The following is a 22,386-nucleotide window of genomic DNA, read 5'->3' as shown; positions in this document are numbered from 1 at the left end:
CCGTGATAATTCTTCAATATCCACCAACACTGACCCAAACTTTGTCGCCATCAAGTTCTATTCAGTAACTTAGAATATGACCTTTTTCATGAAATAAAAGTCGAAATCAAACATTCCAGAATCTAAACTAGTGCAATGTACTTTGAAAATCGTTTTGAGTTTCCAAATGAATTGGATAGTTGAGGAGCAATCGCGGACTAGTCAGTCCTACTGTGAATTCCTTTGATTTGAAGTCAAAATTTACCAGGAATCAAACGTTTGAAGTCAATGATTTTATTTTATAACGTTTCAAAATTATTGTCAATGTCAGAATCGTCTTTTTTATAAACAAACCATGATCAATTATTTTAACACACTAAGTGAACAAAATCAATTTAAAGCAACAACATTCTCCCCCTCATGATGAAATCACTGCATTTGACGTATTCTTCAATCCATTTTCGTTAAGAGTCAGCACCACTTGTCAATTCACAAATTTTTGTAACTATCAGTTTATAGGTTCCTGATTTCATTTTGACGTCCACAACTCTAGTTTTATCTTTTCCCCTATTAACATTTACAATTTGCCCAAGTGGCCACAAATTCCTTTGTAATGTGTCGTCAATGACGAGTACCACATCGTCCTCTGATAAGTCGTCCCCCTTCTCATACCACCTCATCCGTTTGTTCGGTGCAAGTAAATATTCCTTTTGCCATCTTCTTCAAAATATATCCGCTAAGGCTTGAGGTACTCTCCACTGTTTTCTCAGATTTACTTCGACTTCCTCAAATTTTTCCAATGGTGGTGCAGCTCCTTTCGAAAATGATTCGGCGTAAGGCTTTCTGGCTCCGAAAGATCACTCGAAATATATGATACAGGCCTGCTATTTATCATATTCTCCGCCTCCGCAATCAGAGTATCAAGCACTTCTTCTTTGGGGTGTCCCTCTTTCAGTGTGATGCTCAGAACATTTTTTACTGACCTCACCAACCTCTCCCAGCTCCTACCATATGTGAAGACGCTGCTTTTTTCATGTTTCCTTCCAACTGTTACGGAAACCGGCCCAAAGTAGTCCATTCCCGTGATAGTAAATGGCCTGACAAAACTTCGAAGACGACACTCCGGTAACTGACCCATTTCAGGTACGTGGGGTTGTATTTTCCTTGAAGAAGAAAAAAGAACTTTTGCATTTTCGGACAGCACTTCTCATTCTTAAAATCCAAAATTTCTGACGCAGCTCATTCATAATAATTTCCTGTCCCTGGTGTCCAAATTTTATGTAATAGCTCTCAATCAGAAGTTTCGTGAAACGGTGTTTTGTATCAAGAATCGCTGGATGTTTTTGAAAATATTATTTTTATCAGAATGCCACGGTCTAAACTTATATCATTTAAAGCGAGATCTTTGTCATTAGCTTTGTTTTTAGCAGCTTATCCAATTGTTTGTGTCTGTGTGTTTGTATGTGTGTACCTACTCATAATATTTCTCGACAAGAGTTGACAGTACAATACAACACAGTAATATAGATTTATCGGGTTTTGTTCAAAGTTTGGATTTGTCGCTTTTTGCACGAAACGGGAAACTTCATATACTATTTTGTAAAGGTAACATCGGCTTTTGCTCGAATCTGAATTCATGCATGGATAGAAAACCTTCCAATTGATATAAATCAATGTCTGACTCGCTTTTCACAAAAAAGTGGATTTATCGGGTTTTGCGCGATTACTCCTGAGTTGCAATTCCACACGTTGCAATGTTGTTGAAGAAATACCTATGTTTTTCACCGTTTACAAATATACAAATTTCACCAGTTCATTTTGACATTGTTGTTCGTGCGTAATACTCATTGAAATACTAATTTTCTAGTAGTATTTGCATATAGTGAAAGAATGATAGAGAATAATTTTGGTGATTTACTGTTGGGTTTGTAAGCACCTTCGGCGAGGCAGTTTAAAATTTGAACAGCTTGAAGCACCTGAGAGGTTGATGTTTGATTCAGACTTGTTTTAGGTATTTTAGGTTTGTTTTGTCCCCTTAGTACATTTGATTATTGTATATGAGGTCTTGGGTATATAATAAGAAATAGGAATGCATCTGAGGATCATCAAATTAGCGCAACTCTCAAGAATATCCGGAAGAATTGAATATCTCAATGTTAAATGAATATTGCTGATCGGAAAAAAGCACTGAATAATTAAATTATTAAATATACTTAGTTGAAAGTTCTTGTGTCAAAGTATCAAAAAGATACAACCAGTAATATAATTTCAAAACGTTCGTTCCTTTTCCTGTCTTCGGAACAAAAAGAGAAAAGAGTTACAATATGTTTCAATAACCTCTGAAATAGGAAACTTTCACAATCCAGCTGACGTTCAATCTCTCCAGTTGAAATAACTCTTTTTATTGTTACAGCAACCTACCTTCAAAACAGGAAAGGTAACATAATAATGGCTAGATTTAGGGTGTGTTTTGAGGTACAGTCCTACCTTCCTATCTATCACAATCGATTTCTGTTAGTTTGATAAAACAATGCGTGATCCGTTTTCTCACGAATGACTGGTTATTCGTCAACTTCTTCAATGCATAACTTCCATTTCTTTCATCAATACAGAATGGAACAGTACTTTTTGGCTAGTTATATCGTTGTCGTTGAGAGGGCGTTACTAATTTTTTTATGGAAAGAAGTCTTGTGATACCTTGTTTGATAGATAATTCAATTCTCTATCTGGAATGTTTTATTTTTGTTATTCATATCAGTCATGGTTTCAAAAAAAAATGTATTTTCTGAACTCACCTCAGTTTATTTCTATGAAACATTCACAACAACAATCAACAAAAATTAGGTACCATACTGAGCCCCTCATCACCTCCTACTTCTGTAACTTATTTGATGTCATTTTCACAGTAGTATCAAAAGAGGGTTTTTTCTCTAATAGGTGAGAAAGAAGTTTCCAGTGCGCAAAAAATCTACCAGAAAGTGAAGACGCATCTCTCAAAGTGTTTTGCCCAAGGCTGAAAAAAACTCAGAGATTTTGGCATTTTTTTCTTGAATGGCTCAACAATCAGCCGTCGATATTTTCGCATATTTTTATCCTTTAACTTTCACGACCATCCATCGTTGGAAGAGATCTTGCTTTTTCTTGTCTGGGTTACAATGTTTAGCCATTAGTTATAATTACTTCAAATGTCAATTTGACACATGTAGTAGATTATGTGTATCCAAACTTGATGTATCTACGATAATAATTGAAGTAACCAATATTTTGAAAGCCCTTTTTGCACCTGAAAGTATTTTAATTTTGATAGAAGTTACATCAATTCATTATTCAATGAAAACTATTTTCGTTTGGGAATGCCAACAATTTCTCAAAATATATTATTTGTTTAGTCTTCTTTGATCATATTGAAATATGATGCACGGACTCCCACCAATGTTCACCAATTCGTAAACAATCGTGATGAGTGTGAAATTATAACCTCAAAAATTATATAGAGTTATAGAGTTCACGTGTAATCGTGGTTGAATTTACATAGAATGTGAAACTTTCAAATAACTGCGAGTATCAAAACTTCTAGATTGTTTTGAAAATACTTTTGGATCTTGGAATATGCCAGTCATAAAATGACCACACCACATTGTGGTGTGTTGTAGTACTTTGCAGATTGTCGACAGTGTCAACTGGTACAACATTCAAACAACATACTATAAAATTATTCAATAATTCCATTGTCACTTACTCTTCCACTGCTACTGCTATCATGCCTAGGTACCCTGCCATTCCTGCGACCTCCTCCGATTTCATTGCCAGAACTCTTCTTCTTGTAGCGTGATCCTCCGGTAAACATCATCTTTTGTTCCTTAATAAAAAAATATTTCTTTACACCTGAACAAACTCCTGATAAACACGTATAACCAAGTCTCTAAACGAGTCACACTTATTTTATTGATCATTGTTTTGAAAAACACTCTGTGTGTAGGTTAGCACATCACTTAACACGTTCAAAATATGTTTCTCTCGTTAGCCACTGGTTATTTAAAAATAAACTTGGTAACGTTATCAAAAAATTGAGTTTCGCGTTTAAAATTCATTAACAGAAAACACATCGTCCGCTAGTTTCACTAGTGTATTATATTATAACCAAACTTATTTTCAAGAGCTGAAAAACGACCCTTCCTAGGTACAATTGTTAATTTCCCTTTTTCAACTGGAAGATGGATCAATCTGTACAGAAAACAAAACAACAGTGGAATTAAAAATAAGTCAATTCCACCTCGTGTTAGTCCATTTCATATAGAACTATGCGCCGTGAATGTATGCGGAGTAGCAAGCACTTTATTTTTAGATTTCAGATGATTCTACAGTTTAACATTATAAAATATACATTCGGTTTAAGACATAACATCTGACACCTTTACAAACAACAAGGTTCCTAGTTTTCATTACCTCGTAGAAATTCATAACAAACACTTTATATGCACCTTCAGATATTTGCAAGAAAAATATCTTACCTGAGACTGACGAATTTCAAACATTCAAGTTTCTGCTTGATTTCAATATGCGTTCTTTGCTCTACTCTAAGCTTTCTTTAGTAACTTTATGCACTACTAACTAATGAAATTTGAAATTTCAATATGGTTGCAAAAAACTCCATCAATATAGAAATTTAAAACTGAAACCTCGGGCGACACAAACCACAACTTCCACACCAGAACTTCAACACTCTTTTTAACGCGCGTTTCACCAACCAGGTTAAGGTCATCATAAGGTGAACTCTGTTTAAAAATCTGTTTAAAATATCACCCCCATACGAACGACAACTCTCAAAAGTTGAGAACTTGTGCGAGCTAAGGACTAACGAGGTCTTACCTTTTAACGAGTGATTCCTAACACGGTTGCAGAATCATTCCAGCTTCAACCAGATAAATTCTCTCGAGAAAAATATCTAGTAGAGGCGGGAATCGAACCCACGATCTTCCGATCGTGAGTCGGGCGCACTACCACCGCGGCCAATTCCACAACTAGGTATACTAAATCCTTAACTGTATCGAACGTATCATTTTAACAGAGTCGTTCATAAAAGAAGAAACAATGGGCTGTTTGGAATGGAATTTGTGTCATTATTCAGAGTTCTCATATCGCACGTTGCTACTTCCAAACTAAAAAAAAAACATGTAATAATTTAATGGCATGTACTGGTCCCTTCAATGTTATACAATGTTTTAATGGCCACTTTTCAATACGTTTTGAGTGACACTAGACTTGTTTGTTCTCAAAATTAACAATTACGCTGAAAATGTCGTAGGCTTACATAGAAAAAAAATGTAAATTTTTTTATATCGTTTTGAATCTGGTGTGAAATAATGGATCCATTGTTACATATCGACGCATAAATTCGGATTTTAGGGTGGAACAGCTTTAAACAGTGCTCAGAATCATCAATTCATTATTGTTTTTGGTCGATTGTGAGTTCGCGTGGCACCCACTCTGAACAGAACTTTCGCATACCCAAATACTCATGCACGATATGTCCAACACGTTCCTTTGATATCTTTAGAGCCTCGGCTATCTCGATCAACTTCACTTTGCAGTCATCCAAAGTTATTTTGTGAACTTTTTTATATTTTCGTCGGTAATAGCCTCTTTGGGACGTCCACTGCGTGCATCGTCCTTGTATAAACTCACCAAACGACTTCCAACGGTTGATTTTCCTGGTGCAAAGTCCGAAAAATTTTCATCAAGCCAGGCTTTGGCTTCAACAGTATTTTTGTTGCCTAAAAACGATGCATTTTTAACACACGAAAATCCTTTTCATTTATTTTCTTCAAATTAACAAAAGCCGTTTCACGCAAGTTTCACCCCACAAATTAATAGTCCGACAGATGTGAAATTCGTACATGTGTCTTTTGAAGGTTAGGGTTAACTAATAATCATCGTATTCAATACTAGTGGCACCATCTGTGTGTTAGCCTACGAACTGTTCAGCCCATCTAGCAGGTTAAGCGTCCAGCGTTATTCAAAATAACTTAAAATTTTGATAGGTTGTTTTTTCTGTGACGGGAAAAAAGTTTTATCATTTAACATTTTATCTCCGATATCAGGTAACAAAATGTCACTTTTTATGAAATTACTTTTTCCCCGGGAAAAAAGTGAGTACTTCCATCATGTCAAAAGTACAATTATTACATGTGCATTGCATGAATGATATGTTCCTTGAACTATTCGGTACAACAGCCGAATTTTTTCTTGTGTTTCTGCCATGGACACAACTGCCGTTGACGTACCTCGGGTGTGGGTGTTATTTCAGCACTGCCAAACGTTCTAAACATTTTATTAGCTATTTCTGTCCTGTGTGCTACCGATTCATCAACATACCCTTCAGCGACCGAAGATGACTTCCAATCGCCATGTTTCTTTAGTGTCATCAAGTCTCCTCCAGATTCAACTAAAAGTGTAGCAGACGATCTTCGAAATGAATGACCTGTATATGAATTGGCATTTTCAAGTTGAAGAAAATTAGTCACTGCTTCAGCTACCTTATAAAACTTATTGCTACCCACAACCTGATTGATACATTTTCCATTGCGATAAAATAGACGGCGATCTTTTGCTGCTGCTGAACGAAGGGCTATGTAGATACATTAGGTAAAATTCAATATATGCTTCAGTAACTACAAATCTTCTATTTGCATCATTCTTTGTTTGCTTGAGTTTCACAATTAATAAATTTCCAGAATCTTCAATATCATCTAATATTACCTGGCTGATTTCACAAATTCGACAAGCCCCTGCAATCCCAAATACAACAACAACAACCTTAGCCATTGAAAAAACTTCATTGGGAGCATTATTTAAAAAGTCACTAATATGTGTACTCGTAAATATCGCAGCTTCCTTGGGCGTGTAACCTTTGCCATTTTGTTTCATAAATGTAATTAGTTTGAAATATTTTGAGATGTCGACATTATTATTGGATTGTAATATACTTTTAATCATTGAATAATTCGACCACACTGTTGATAGCCTTTGTTGTTGTGCCAGTTCCGAAAAATAAGCCAAAAAGACCGTCTCCGAGAAGGAACTGCATGTCTTTTTCATTTTCTATTCCATGAATCTTGAATACGCAGTTTCATAAATTTTTCGCAATTTAGCTAGCAATAATTTTTGTGACGCTACTTTCGCTGCTTCTACTAACTCCGGTGGAGTCAGAGAAAATTCGGAATTAGACATTTTTCAAAATAACTACTGACCACTAAGTTCCCAATTTTTAAATCAAATCACAGAATTGGTTTTTCCGGGTTTTCCTGCAGCTGAAAAAGCAAATTCGCCACTGGAATCAATGAAGTCGCCCCGGAGCGACAGTTAATTTTCATTATTTTTTTTTTATTTTTATCGTTGTTTTACAATAAAATTTTATGATTGATATTATATTCTAGCATGAGAGATGAGAAGCTTTTATTCAAAAATTGACAGATATTTGATTTTCTATTGATTGGTTTCCTAGCAATGCTTTAAGTACAACAGCTTACCTGTTTAAAAATTCAAATTTCACATCGATAATTTTCTGACTTTAACATATTGTAATAATATGTTTTTTTTTCAATATTAAATCGTCGTTTTTCCCGTCACAGAAAAAATTTATGTATTATACACGGGGAAAATATTAGATTTTAGCTCTCAACCTCGAGCTAAAATCTAATACTTTTTTCCCTTGTATAATAAATAACTATTGTTCTGACTTTCCAATACAATCCTGCTTATTTCACGAAACCCAAACTTTTTCGTTTCTTGGGAAAAAAGGTTTTTACTTCTTCATTATTGATCAAAACGCGAACGAAAAAACCATAGTACTATTCACGAATGCTACCAAGATACATTGTCTGGTGACCAAAGATGAAATAAACGACGGCTATTAACACTCTAAGAAGGGTTCAAAGATGTGCTGGTTTGGGAATAACAGAAACAATGAAAACCACACCAACGGCATCATTAGAAACGCTGTTGAATTTATCTTGTTTATATTCTTTAATAATGGGAGAGGAAAATTCATAGAGTTACAAGAAATCATACTATGAAAAAAAAAATATAGAAACGACATAGATCAACATGTTAAGAATAAGAAAATGGAAAAGCCAAGTGAAGAAAGGGGTGAACTTGAAATAGATGAATCTCAAAAAAAATGAAAACAAGAATAATTAGAGGAAAACAACAAAGTTATACGCCTACTAGTGGTAACCTCCAAAGTCTTTGAAATATAGATACAAACGACAACTTACAAAATATAAAAAGAAAAATCAGTTGACACAGGGCAAAAAAATCAAAGAAACACTTTCAAATATGTAATGAAAAGGAAACTGTCTGCAGAAGAAACATTTATCTTTCATAAAAATTGAGAGCAGTCTTGATTCAGTAGATGAACAAACCGAAAAATATGTTCAAGCAACTTAGAAGTTACCAAGTAATAATAAGCAAGAGATAAAAAATGATATAGAGGACGTTTCACTCTCATTAATTTGAGAAGGTGATTCCTTGTCATATTCTATGAAGAAGAGTACATATGAACATTTTTCATAACTCCTCAGTGTTGGAACGAAGAAACAATTTTGGTATAGATATTCTGGAAACTGATGACAATAAAATTTGTCTTAATCAGAAGTTACCTCACATAATGTGGTTGATGTTGATGTCTTAGAGCAGTGGTGTAGTGTAGTGGGGGCGGGAGGGGGGCTCGCCCCGGGCGGCACCTTTTAGGGGGCGGCAAAATTTCACAGTAAATAATAAAATATCTCCAGACTATGAGGTCTGGAGATCTTGGTGGCCACCTATCCATCGGTTTGGAAAATGTTCGTTAAGCCATTGCCTCACAGCTCTGGCATAATGAACTGAACACCCTCCTAACTGGACAATTAAATTTGATCGTTCATTGATTGGCAGCTCGTGAATAGCATCCCAAAACTCTATGTTTAAAAATTCTAAAAACCTCTGCGCATTAATGTTTTCCTCAAAAAAGAAAGGAACAATAATTCGTTCATTCAATATCCCACACCAGACGTTTTTTGGGAATACTGGCTTTGACAGTTTATTACCCAGTTAGGATTATCCGCTGCCCAATAGCGACAATTCTGTGATGACACTACTCCATTTGTAGTGAAAGTGGCTTCGTCGGTATATAAAATTTTTTTTTGAAATTTCTGTTGTTTAAATATTCCTCTTGGACCCATAAACAATATTCCAGGCGTCTTGCTTCGTCGCCTTCTTGAAATGTGTGTAAAAATGTTGGCTTAAAAGGTGTAATATTCTTCGTCTTGAGACATCTCCGAATAGTTTCTCGTGGAATATTCAAATCTAAAGTGGCATTCCTTATACTGGCATTAGGCTTATTTCCGAAATAATCTAAAATGATTTGATCATTCCTGTCATTCCTGTTTCGTCTTTGTACAGGATTACTTTTCAACATCATTTTTGATACTGCACCAGTATCAAAAATGTATTTACCGTACCGCAGCTAATACGAGGACGATCTGGATGTCTCTCATTAAATACTCTACAAACCTCTCTAGCACTTCTAACGTCATTTCCCGAAAGGCGTACAATTTCAATTTTCTCTCTTACGCTCAATCTTGCAGCCATGACACAAAATAATTCGGAGAACTGTAAGGTGAATAATGTTGACAATGGTACACTTAAATCTTTCACAAGTGTCAAACTGTAATATCATTTCCATGGCAACTAAGATTTAAATTGAAATATTAGGTCTTAGTTTTAGTTAATTTGCGTGAAAACTTGAATGTAATTCCGTTATTTTCATTAAAAATATTTACGCTATTTGTTTTTTTTTTCATCTGGCGGCACTTTCTTGTTGAAATTATGAACAAAAAAATATTCTCATGGCTATATCTGTTGATATAGGGTGTTTTTTGTGACTGTTAGCTGTGTGAGTTTTCGAATTTTTGAGTTGTCATAACTTTGTTAATAATGAATGTTAATAATGAATAATGAATATTTTGAAATTTTGGTCACACCTGTTTAGAGGCACTCTGAGTCCAATGGCGTAGCGATTTTTCCAATAAAAAAATCGCTAATGAAAAATCCCGATTTTCGACTAAGAAAAAATATCGTAGTATGCCCTGAAACTTTAATGAACATTTCAAATTTTGTCCCAAGGTAGACCTTTTAGTACTTGACATTTCAAAAAAAATTATCAAAATCGGTTTACAACCTCAAATTTCAGGGGAGTGTTTCCATTAAAAATGGGTCACACTGTATATTAAGTTCAATATTGTTTATTACGTCCCTTTGAAAAAGTACAATTCAGACAGCACTAAATGTAATCTAGACGACGCGACACATCTGTTGAAATTGACTAGCAGCATTTCAAGCTGGAACAACTTCGACTGCGGATTTTTGTTGCTGGTACAGGCAACGAAAATAAATTAATTAATGCAGATTCACTTGAATTATTGAAATTTATTGTAAAATATAAGCTGGAAGACACTCTGCCCCATATTTTAATCATACTGCGAATATTTTTTACAGTTGCCATAAGCAATGCCAGTTGTGAGAGGAGTATTAGAGTAGTCGACAATGACTACTCTAAGACTAACAGATTTGGCTATCTTGTCTATTGAACAAGAGGTGTGTGATGCTATAATGGTGCAATAAAAGACTTTGCTCTTAAAAAAAGTAGACGTATAAATTTTTAACTAAAGCCGGAAGTTTTGTTTTTAACTCTAACAAGTACCTACTTTTATTATTTTTCAAAAAGTTATAAATATTACTTAATAGTATCATCCTAGTTCTAATTAAAAATTGATATTCGTTTTATATTCAACTCGCTAATTATTTAATCATATCGTTATATCAATGGTTGAAGTAAGAATTTTTGTATCAATAAACGTGATTGCAACAAAAATAAACTTTTTTATTCAAAATCTAACCTGTATAATGCAAAATAATTATGACTATTCTTGCCGAAAAGTTCTCTAGAATTAATATGTATAATGTATAGTATGCATTGAACTGAAATACCTAATTAAGAGGGCGGCAAAATTGTCTTCCTCCCCGGGCAGCCGATACCCACGCTACGCCACCGTCTTGGAGGAAGATGTAAAGGATAAATATACCAGATAGTAAGTGAAGTGAATAATATAAAGGAATAAAGATTGTTCAGAATACTTTTACGGATACTTAACAGGAATAGAAGATAACAAACCACACATCTTTTCTTTGAAAATATTTATGTTGTTGTGTTGTAAGAAACTGCCGTTCAGATGCCAAAGTATTTTCAAAAGAAGGAAATTATAACATGAGCAGGATGCCCATTTATAGGTAAAAAAAATGAGTAATTTATGTAGAAGATGAAGGGTTAAGAATGAAATTTTGAAATAGTCATGGGTTTGTGACGTCAGGTAAGGTGGTAATGATGATTCGATATATATAAAAAATTAAACTTAGCGAGATGTTTGATTCATTCAACATTCATTCAATGACTCACTGGTCTCATTTGTTAAAATAAAATAATCAATTATATCACAACTAACATTAGTATGTTATTACTATATATTTCAAGTGGTCATTCCAGATTTCATTCTCCGTAAAGAAATTATAGACAAGCAAATGAAATTTAAAACAATATTCAAAGATAATTCAGAAAGTGATTGAATGAGTTAATATTGAAATAACCATTTTGCTACCAAACGAAATTAATCAAATCTTTAAAACATGAAATATCAAAATATACAGATGAGATGAGTAGTGTTTAATATATTTGTTCTCTCATATCTCAAGTGATGCTAATATTACACTTGTCCAGAAACTATTGAATTAAGAACTGCCAATTTATTCATAGTTCAAATAATATGTTTCAATGTTCCGGAGAGGCGCATATGAAATGCTCCAGGTTCAGGTGAATACACCTTACCCCTTGCCTCTTATGTAGACCTACGACTTTGTAGGCGCGTCTGGCAGATACCCAATGGAAAAACAACTAACCCGACAAATGCCATCAGGGACCTGTGCAACGTCTTCGAATTGAAAGATTCGTCGCAAGATATTTCCCACTATGTAGTACCTACAAGGTCGTAGGTCTACATGAGAGGCAAGGGGTAAGATGTTTTGCAAGCTAACTTTCCCAGTTTTTTTTTTGTTCACGTGTTATCGTCATAGGGAAAAACTGCCTCATAGGCAGTTCTCGGAGTATGGGTTTCAAAGCATGAGCAATGGGTAAAAAGGTAATGGGCACTACCTGTGGCCCGTTACGGCCAACATTGCCCAAGAGACAGTTTTCTCCATATAGTTCGACTTTTCGGCTGCTGTTTTGAAGCCATTTTTGAAGAACCAATTGAAACTGAAGTTACATAACTCGATGACAGGATCGTAATCTACCTGACCCCCCTTTTTGTTCAGTTCCAATTGAACATTGAAAATCTCGTTCTGGACAGATATTTAAACGTAGAAATGGAGATGGAAATAGAAATAGACCAACGTATGGACAGGCTTGTGAAGAAACGGAGTACGACGCAGGAAAGGACTTCCGACGCCAGTCGTCGCGATGCCCCCAGGTGGAAACCCTTAGCGGTTCCTGGAAAGAGTGGGACGTTGTGCGCGCAGGAGCGCACTACGTCCAACAGGAGTCCGGAACTGGCGTCCTAACGGATGAATTAGGGGGTGGAGGAAGGCCAGGGGGTCATCTCGAAGCCGGGAGAGGCTTGGGGGTGACTTCATGGCGGGGCCGGTGCACTCCAAGGACTCCTTTCACAAGCCAACAGCGAGAGCAATTATTCCAACAGTTCAAGGTATACAATGAGCTAGCCAGACAAAGACCTGACGTCGCACCTCGAATAGAAATGTACCTCGAAATCCCTGGGGTTCAGGTCGGGGAGGCCAGGAGGCCGCTGCGACGAACAATGGTTTGCAACGGTGGGTGTGATGTGCAGAGACACGCACCCCCCAAAACAACCGAACCCATTTATTCGGGACAGTATAGAGCACAGGTATTGCAACAGGTACCCGACTTGCCAGAAATGAATTCTTGACTTTCTAATTGACGTGTGTTACCTTGAGATGTGTGGCGACACAATAACTACCTCTATGATTACGGTAGTGAATCATTGCTAAAACAGTTAAGACGTTTTATAATTTCAATTGCTTCACAAATTATCCTGTGTAGCAATGGTTTTGGTTTTTTTGAAGCTTATTGTGTGGCCTGTTTCAAGGTGATGTTTGTAGAGGGATGAGGCGGGATCTGATTTGCGAACACCTCATTAATTTTTATAGGCTCTGTTGGAACTTCTTTCATTGGTCTGGCTGATGTAAGTTTTGGAGCAGGTAAAACATGGTGTATATACCCTGTTCGTCATTGCGACGACGAGGTAATTCACCTGACCCCAAAGTCTCGTCATTGGCTTTGTTCTTGCTGTGTTCAGTTCCAAGTGAATTTTAGTTCCAGTGTTTACTTCTATATGGTTTTCCATGCAGCTGAGAGGCAGTGTGAAATGTTTCCTATATATCTGTGTGAGTGCATGTGTGTGTTTATGAGGTATTGCTCATATTTTTAGCACGCGCGCTTACGAAATTTTCTATTTTGTATATTTTTCGAGACCGCTTATATCCCTTCTTTCTGGGCCACATAATTCCTCGCAAGTCATTTTCAATCCAATGAGCTATCACTCATATTTTTAGCACGCTCATGAAAATAAATTGGTGAATACCTATACTGACGGTCCGACCGATTTTTTATAGGGAAAATTATTGGAGTTTTGTGAATTATTCATGTAAAAATTATTTTTCAAGACTTTGTTATTCTGAAATGTTTATAATTTTCATTTTTTCTTCATCAGAGATAGTTTTCATGAAGTAAAAAAATGTATATTATGCAATTGTTTTGTTTTCAAATGGTGTTTGATATTTTATGAATTGTAAAGTGTGATGATAAATCCAAAAAAAAATCCTACTTGTATATTTTTGGAGATCACTTATGTCCCTTCTTCCTGGGGCACATAATTAGGTACTCGTTCGTGAGGCAATTCTTGAATAGCATAATTAATAAAGTAAAACCTTTCATTTCCCTATCGTATTCAAACGAAGAAGTATAATCCAAAATTCGCCAATATAATGGATACTTCCCAATTAAAAAATGTAAAAAAACACTTGATTTCTTTCAGAAAATAGCGGGTTTTCTCATCAAGTACCAACTCATTGTTTGCAAGTTATTCTTTGTTTGTACAACCTTTGTATACGTTGTTGGCCCAAAATAATTGAAAACAGAGAAGTGGCGTATTTTGTTACGTGAATGAACTTCTTTCCTAAATAATAGAGCTGGTCAAGAGCGGATTCCAGTTATTTGCGTATGCTATCTCCGTTTAAAGTTCATTTGGCGATTTACGATACTATTTCACTAGTCATTGTTCGTAACCTCTTCTGAAATGTCATGTAGCGTCAAGTCTGTTTATCCAGTTCCTTTTATTGGCATTAGTACTCAGCCAAGCTCTTGACATTTATAACCTTCGGTTTTCCTTCATTACCTACTCTCAGTCATTGATACTCTTGATGACAAGTATGACATACTATGCATCCGATTAATCGACCAAGCTAGCTACTGTAGGTACTAATGTTAAGAATAGATACTAATTGCAGTATTAATTATATGTCAACACTTTACGACTCATCTGAAACAATTACTCCAGAGACGTTCACTTCTTTTTCTCAGACTTGTTTCACTCAAAATCTGTACTAAAAATTAATTCCCTTGTGCATATGGTAATCTTTATAAGAAGTCACAGCCACCTTTGCCATTCTTTCTAATCTCATCTACCTTTTTTATTACACGCTTTATATTGGCTTCACCTGTATGTATGTATGTTTGTTTGTTTGTAACTCTCGAACTCGGGATCTGTATTGACAAAATTATCGACATTACTGCTTGGTCTATTCGCGGGCAGATGGGGCTGTACGTAACCTCATTGATAGGTTGTTCAAAATAAAATTTTAAAAAATGGATTTCAAAAAATATAAGTGTTAGCGAAATTTTGTACTACAGATGAAATATTTAGATATTTAAATATTTTCAATTACCCGTGATTTAGTACAGAAAAAAGTTTTGAACGAAACAAAAGATAGATTTTTAAATCTAATTCGATTATTTGAAAGCAAACCAGAATATGGATTTCAACAATGAAAACGTTATCGTAAAATGTACACCTAAAAAATTCAGTTACTTGAATATTTCATAAATATAGTTTGAAAACCTGAAAAACACGCTTTTATAGCATATGAAACTAAAAAGTAAAAAATAAATATAGTTTGAAAAAACTAAAAAACACGCTTTTGAAGAACATCGAACTAAAAACTTAAAACTATATTTTTTTAAATAAGCTTGAAACAATAACGATCGAAAAATACTAGTATTAGTGTGAAAAAAGCGTGGGCGCTTCGTACCATACAATATAATACAATAGCTTCTTCAAGCATGAAGAAGTTATTGTATAGCGAAACACGTGTCGCGGTTTTTGTAAAACCCTTACAGTGAAAATCATAGAATAAACTCTATTTATTAGTTTTTTAAATATGGGATTTCATCAAGTATCGGCCAGTTCTATTCAATTTTAGCTTTTTAGTTCGATGTTCTAAGCGTGTTTTTTAGTTTCTTAAAACTATATTAATTTTTTTTATTTCGAATGACGATAGAATCGAATTGATTTCTTACTAAATAAACACGGTTTTGCCCATCATTTGCAGTAGGCTAATACTCTTAGTCCTCTTTCATGCTGAAACGCTTTGTTTTCCACACAATTTATTATTCGAAACTGATGTATAAAAATTTGACATTGGGTGTGTAATAATAACTTAGTTATATAAATTTGCCAAAAATAATAATAATAATATATGTTTCACAAATAGAATAACTCGTCACAAATTACATTCATAATTCGTACAAGATGCACAGAAACCGATTTGTTTTATCTTTGTATGGATAGTCTATATGCAAAGGTTTTATCAAAATCTTTCCAAGGATAAGGAAGGGTAATTGTCACAACTTTCTACACATGGTGCCAGAATCGAAATTGATCGCTCGCATTTTGAGTCATATTTTGAAAAAATATTTCACTTACTATCAATTTATTTCAAAATGTAAACATTGAAAATTAAAATAACAGCTTAACATTGTCAAACAGTGAACACTTTAGTGTACTCAGTACCTCTGTGAATGGGACACTGAAACTTATAGAATCTCCTTATTTCTTTGTCAAGAGTGCTGTAGATCGGGAGTTTTTGACAAAGTGTGTGAAATGGGCAGAGGTCCAAGTGGTCATCTACTCCAAAGCGTCAACCGTAGGCAAATGGAGACCCTTTCGGACACCAGTGAAAAGACCTGGGGAGTAGGAAAATTGAGACCCTGGCGTCAAGTCACAAAACCCTTGAAGCGTGTCACTACTCGAGAGGTAGGCAGATTGAGACCTCGATGTAGTCTTGAAAATAGCTTTCAAAGTCGAAGTCTAACAACTAAAAACACCAGACGCGGTTCAACCCAAACTTCAAATTGCTGACCTTGAAAACATTTTCCTCTACATAATTATTTTTGTGTGTATAGAAGTACACCAAAACTATATAATTTGGGCCACATCAATTCTTGTTTGTGGCAGGAAATTGCATGCTATTCAATTCAACCAATAAAAACGAAGCTATCAATGGAATGTAGTATCTTCTTTGTCCTTTGCCTTATCGTTTTCAATAATGTCTACCGCAGTCGCAGACGAAACGTCAGGCATAAAAACCAGCAGGCCGCAGAAAATGAACGCACTTGTGCTTTGGTACAAGCCCATACATGTTCAAACATACAGAGATATTACTAGGAAACCAAAATAATTTTTAGGTAAATATTGGCCGATATAAGTGTTGATTATTCATTACAGATTGGATTTTCATATTAAGGATGGGGGTAGAACATTTTAAAAAACTGACTTAGGATTTGTGAAAAAATCAAACCCTGTTTTGTTCAGCACGAAGTGAATTATTCACAATGATTGGTTTAGTTACACACATTTAAACTAATCTTTCAAAAGAACAGAAATGTAAAAACGAAATTAGGCTGTCAGATGTTCTAAAAACTGAGAAGTTTTCACAAACATACTGTGAATTGAAAGATCAAGTATCAGTTTACTTTAGAAAAAATCATTGAAAATGTCCTCAAGCTAATTCAAGATATTTACTTGCCACAAGTGTTTTCTGCAAAAATCATTAATGTAAAATTTACTACAAACATTGATGAATAAGACTTCAATATATGAACTTTTTTATCAGGAATAACCTCAATCACCTTCATCAGATTGGATCATACTCATGAGAAAAGCTTTCTATAGGTTTGTTCTGGTTCTAAGTTTGTATTTTTCCGAATCGTCCAAAGACAGTGAGTCAGCTGTGGACTGAAAAGGTTTATGTGACAACATACTCAGTATTCAGTTGAGTGACTGCTTTCTGACTCTCAGGTACAGTGCGGGTAGAGAACTAGAACAGGCCTTATATGAATATTCAGAACACCCAAATGTGAAAATTAGGTATAAAATGGTAAGAATAACTGATGTCTAAAACTGACTTCATTTATAAGCAACATAATAGTTTAAGGTTGTCAGTTCTGACGTCCATTATATAATTGTATCAACAGTCAGTTATTTCTGAAAGTGCAATATCAATGTAAAGCACTGAAACTGTTCAATACATTTCCAACGGTTAACAAGAAACATTTTCAATCACTTTCAAACTTGGCAGTTGAACAATTTTTCCGGAAAACAAAATTTTAAGGAATTCAAAACTTGATACTAGTCCAAAACAAAAATTATTTTAGATTTTTATTGATAACAAAAGTCTTTAATTATGTTTATTTCTTTACGGGTTTTGGGCCTTCACGGAATCCATTACGGAAGCGACGACGTACAATTTTCAAATGACGGAGTCGGCCGGTTCCAGTGGTCTTCCTCCTCTTAGCTTTGATTGACCAGTTATCTGAAAGGAAAAACAAAATTTATAATACTACTTAGTTGAATTTGTGTAATTATTTGTTTATTTTGTGGAAATTTACGATCACTTTAATGAAATGAATGAAAACACTTTTGCCTAATTTCCACAAGTTATTTCATTTTCACGACTGGTTTCAAGTTTTATCTCATCATCAACCAAGTATAAAAACTAACTAGTTAGTTAACGAATTTAACAAACTAGTTAGTTTTTATACTTGATAATGGGATAAAACAAAAAAACCAATCATAAAAATAAAATAACTAGTGGATATTAGATACATATCATTCTTTGAGATATGAGGAGACACTCTAGAAAGTACTAACAGAGAGCCGTAGCAAGTATATAAGAAAAAATATCAAAAATGATGATTACCCATTAGTAGGAGCCCTGATATTGTTGATATATTTTGGAGCGGTCTGAGTACTGAAATCTACAGTTCATTCCTAAAATTAGAGGATAGTTTTAAGCATTTTCCTTTTCTCTGTGCACCTAAGACAGCTATTGACGGAGGTAATAATTATAGAGTTTGATTGAAGTTAATCGAAAAGTAGATTCTGGATAAATTAAGATTCAGGCAGTTACTTTTAACTGCTCATTTGTTCCCTCATTTTCAATTTACGTAAAGGTCTATCTCTGTCAGTTCAATACTCGAATCTTTTGATTCGATTGATGAGCTGTATACCAATGAGCTAGCAAATTCTATTGATTTCAACCCTGTGCAGTTTGCAGATGACACAAGTGTAGTAATCAAGGAACATAGTATTGAAGAATTAGACAGAAGCGTGTTTGAAGCACTGAATACATTGGAAGATTGGTTCACATATAATCACCTAAAGTTGAATATAAACAAAACACAAGTAATAAAGATTTCCCAACAATCAACTGCATGTGAATAATCAGCCTCAGATGGTAGATCAACAATATCAGCTTGCAAAAGTACAATGTTCTTGGGAATTGAGCTTGATCTTAGATTGGACTGGAAATCTCACCTAACCTCAATAATACAAAATATTGCAAAATACTGCAATACTGCAACCGTACTTGATCCTTGAGTTCACTCAGGTTTAATATTCTGGGGTGCTTCGACAGATGTCTCCAAGATATTCAAGATGCAAAAGCGATGCCTTAGAATTATATTTAACCATAAACAAACTGATAGTTGTAAACCCTTATTTATAAAAAATAAAATACTAACCTTATACAGCCAGTACATTCTTGATACTATACTATTTAAGGAAAACACCAAACTTTTTGAGAACTCTAATAAGACACACATATACTCTACAAGCAATAAGTCAGACTTGACCTGTAATACTCCAAACTTCTCATTTATTCAAAAAAACGTACCGCATACTCTAATAACAATTTACAACAAACTCCCTCTTAGAGTGAGGAAATTCGATAAAACAACATTAAAAATAAAATTGAAAGCATTTTTACTTGAACAAGCATCCTATGCAACTGATGAGTATTTAAATGATACTATCATTATTTGATCTATTTGAGTGCTTTTACTACAATCATAGACTCTAAGAGCCTATATCTACATGTACTAATATTTTTATATGTATGCATATATTTTTGTGCAGTTTATGTACCGTACATCTTTCCTTCTTCTTTTAACCTAATATTATTGTGATATATGTTTATATTTATACTGACATGTTCTATGCCCTCAGAGGTACTGTATTTTTATCCTGAACAAATAAATTGTATCTATCTATCTACTGAAATTGACTATAGTAGTCAATCACCAAAAAAACAAAGATAGAAAGTGGCTCAAGATGAGTATCAAGATGTTACCAGACAACTCTTTTTTAAACTGAAACAGGTTATAGACAGACAGACAGATTACATTTAGGCAGGTGAAAATTGTCATTTTGTCTCATCATGAAATTATGTGTAGAATGCCTGAATACCATAAATTCCTTAAAGTGGGATTACAGATTATTTATTTCTGATCTGTAATATTTTCCTCGAATAGATAGTTATTGCAATGCACTAAGAATTGACCATATGCTTGTATAACTGTTGCAATGAAGAATCACCCTCATACATCTGTTCTACACCTTCTTTAAAAACGTTAGTTCATTTTGATGAAAACTGCAGTATTCTAAGTGAAGCTGTATTATGGTATCATATACATATTCTTCGGAACATAATTTGGATTATCCATAAATTGTTTGCCTACTGTGATGCAGTGCCTCACATTAGCATAAAATATGACGAGCTGCCTCTGTCCCGTATGACAAAAGTATTCACTTTGCAAAAAAGATGTATTGCAGATCTACGTCACAGAGAATCCTGAAGAAATACCTTTACTGAACTAGCACTATAAAGATGAAGGAAAAAAGCCATAGACCTGAAATTCTAGGGTATTTTTTTGAAATGAAATCTATAAACAGCAATGAAGGTCCTATCCAAACAGTTCGTTTAGTTTCTTATATAATAACATGTAGGAAAGATGAAAGATTTCGTATCAAAACAGGAAACAAGTCTGGGACAACAATAAGAATTAATTTAATAGCCCTCATGTGAGGTAATGGTTCATCTAAATACATGTAAACACTAACAGAGCAATAGAATTTAGTATTAATCAGGCAAAATTTTCGTTCTGGTGAAAGAGCTTTCAGTAGATTCTATTCATATTTATTTATTCTGAAGTTTGACCAAGATATAACAGTTATGGTGTTCTCTTACTACCAATAACACTTTGGAATAATTTTTAAGGGTACTAGAATTGACTTTTTGATATTTGTCATTTAAAAGGGAGTTGCCACCTCTTTCATCGAATGAAATAGTCTATAGATCGTATTTCACTTAGAAAAGAGGAGGCATTTTGTTATGTTAGCTATGTTTGCTGTCCAATTTATTAGGAACTGAGAAATACAATGTTTATTGTTTTAAGTACTTATAAACTCATTTATCCCAATGTTCAACCAAGTAGAAACAGTTACAATGTATGCAAACTACGAGTGAAAATTCATAATTTTTGAAAATGAATTTTTGAAATTCATCATTAAAAGGGGGAGCTAATCACACAAATGAAATACAAGTCTATTGAGACCACAAGCTACATTTTTGCTGACCTCATTACCACAATGATCTTCCTATTATTTTTATATACTTTGCTACTTTCAACTTGTTCTCAATCTTCAAAATCATAGGTAATAAAAAGCAAAAAATCGCAATATCATTTGTGGAAATGTGTGTCAAAATTATCAATACTGTCAATTTTATTTTTGAGGTTACTTAGATTGAGAAATTCTAGTTATTTTTCCGATACTAATTGGATATCATAAAACATCACTACAGATGGGTAAATTCAGCAGAAATCATCTTGTTTGTAATTAATTTACCAAATAAAACCTACTGAACACCTATAGCTTGCTCTCAACATTTTGGATTCTTTCAGAACTTTAAACAAATTGACTTCAGACGTAGTACAAGTTCAGAATACTTACAAGAACGCAATTTTGCAGATGGGTATCCACACTGGGCACATTGAGACTTCTGAATATGATAGGATGATCGGCCACATCTCCTACACAATGTGTGAGTCTTGTTGCGACGTTTACCAAAACTTGACGTACCTTTCGTCTGAAATTTTCAAGATATTAATTAAAAATGCATACAATACCTCATTGAGCAAATATATATCACTAAAAACTTAGGTTATGAACATTATCATATATTATTTCAAAAAATTCAATTAACCATCGTGGAATATTTTCACAGTTCGAAAGAAAAGTAGAATATTTCACCAATTTCAAATAGCATTAATAATTTAAGTGTAGGATGCTCATAATATTTTTAAAATTCAACCACTATTTTGATAACATACCATTTTGACAGACTTTCCGAATCAAAGAAATATTTCGATAGAAGAATTCTGTCGTCTGTCTGTCGACTGTCATATCAAGAGAAGCAAGTACAGAACTCTCAATTATTTGGTCTAAGATATAATTTTGAGTTCTGTGGAAGACAGTTTTCCTATACGTTTTTTCTGGTTCTCAATTTGTACTGTTCCGAATCGTCCAAAATCAGGGAGTCAGTTATGGACTGAAAAGGTTTACATATGAACATGTTCAGTATTCAGTTCGGTAACTAGTTTCTGAGTGTGTCATGAGTCGGTAATGCCATAAATCAAGATTAGTTTTTGATTGATTAGATGTTGTGGTGTGGTAGTCTTCCTGTATTTCGAATATTTTACTAACTATAAAGCCTCTATTACTCTTCATAGAAGTTTCCGATAGTTTCCAAAGACGATGTATTTGCATATGTTGAAATGAATTATTCCAGGTAATAATATGTTCTGTAATTTCATAATTTCCGATTCACAATGAAGTTCACATTTCAGCTTCTTTACGATGATTGAGGTAAGTTTACTTCATC

General features: G+C 34.3%; 2 protein-coding genes across 4 annotated transcripts in view; both read right to left on the bottom strand.

Moving 5' to 3' along the window:
• Positions 1–4,238, bottom strand: part of Pkcdelta (Protein kinase C delta) — a 143,470-nt gene extending 139,232 nt beyond the window's left edge. Inside the window, exon 1 of one of the 2 annotated variants that reach the window (XM_074172584.1) lies at positions 3,719–4,238. In XM_074172584.1, the coding sequence (XP_074028685.1) occupies positions 3,719–3,829 (111 nt within the window). In that variant the 5' untranslated portion in view covers positions 3,830–4,238. The remainder of the gene's footprint in view (positions 1–3,718) is intronic. The other variant, XM_074172586.1, reaches the window with a different exon arrangement.
• A 13,570-nt stretch (positions 4,239–17,808) lies between these two features.
• LOC111509154 (ribosomal protein L37a) lies at positions 17,809–21,977 on the bottom strand. 2 transcript variants are annotated; one of them, XM_023164843.2, is made up of 3 exons: positions 21,836–21,977; positions 21,456–21,591; positions 17,809–17,976 (listed from the first exon to the last, which is right to left on the bottom strand). In XM_023164843.2, the coding sequence occupies exons 1-3, from the start codon at positions 21,836–21,838 to the stop codon at positions 17,852–17,854; spliced, it is 264 nt and encodes an 87-aa protein (XP_023020611.1). In that variant the 5' UTR covers positions 21,839–21,977; the 3' UTR covers positions 17,809–17,851. The 2 variants fall into 2 exon arrangements, with proteins under 2 accessions (XP_023020611.1, XP_023020612.1); XM_023164844.2 differs by having other exon boundaries at positions 21,709–21,849.
• Between the last annotated feature and the right edge of the window lie 409 nt (positions 21,978–22,386).

The sequence above is a fragment of the Leptinotarsa decemlineata genome, unplaced genomic scaffold (genome assembly GCF_025532065.1).
Source record: "Leptinotarsa decemlineata unplaced genomic scaffold, Ldec_3_MD MMD2_tig00000133_RagTag_RagTag, whole genome shotgun sequence".
In the NCBI taxonomy this organism is placed as follows: domain Eukaryota; kingdom Metazoa; phylum Arthropoda; class Insecta; order Coleoptera; family Chrysomelidae; genus Leptinotarsa; species Leptinotarsa decemlineata.
Note: the sequence above shows the minus strand (reverse complement) of the source record. Positions and strands in the feature narration are given on the sequence as shown.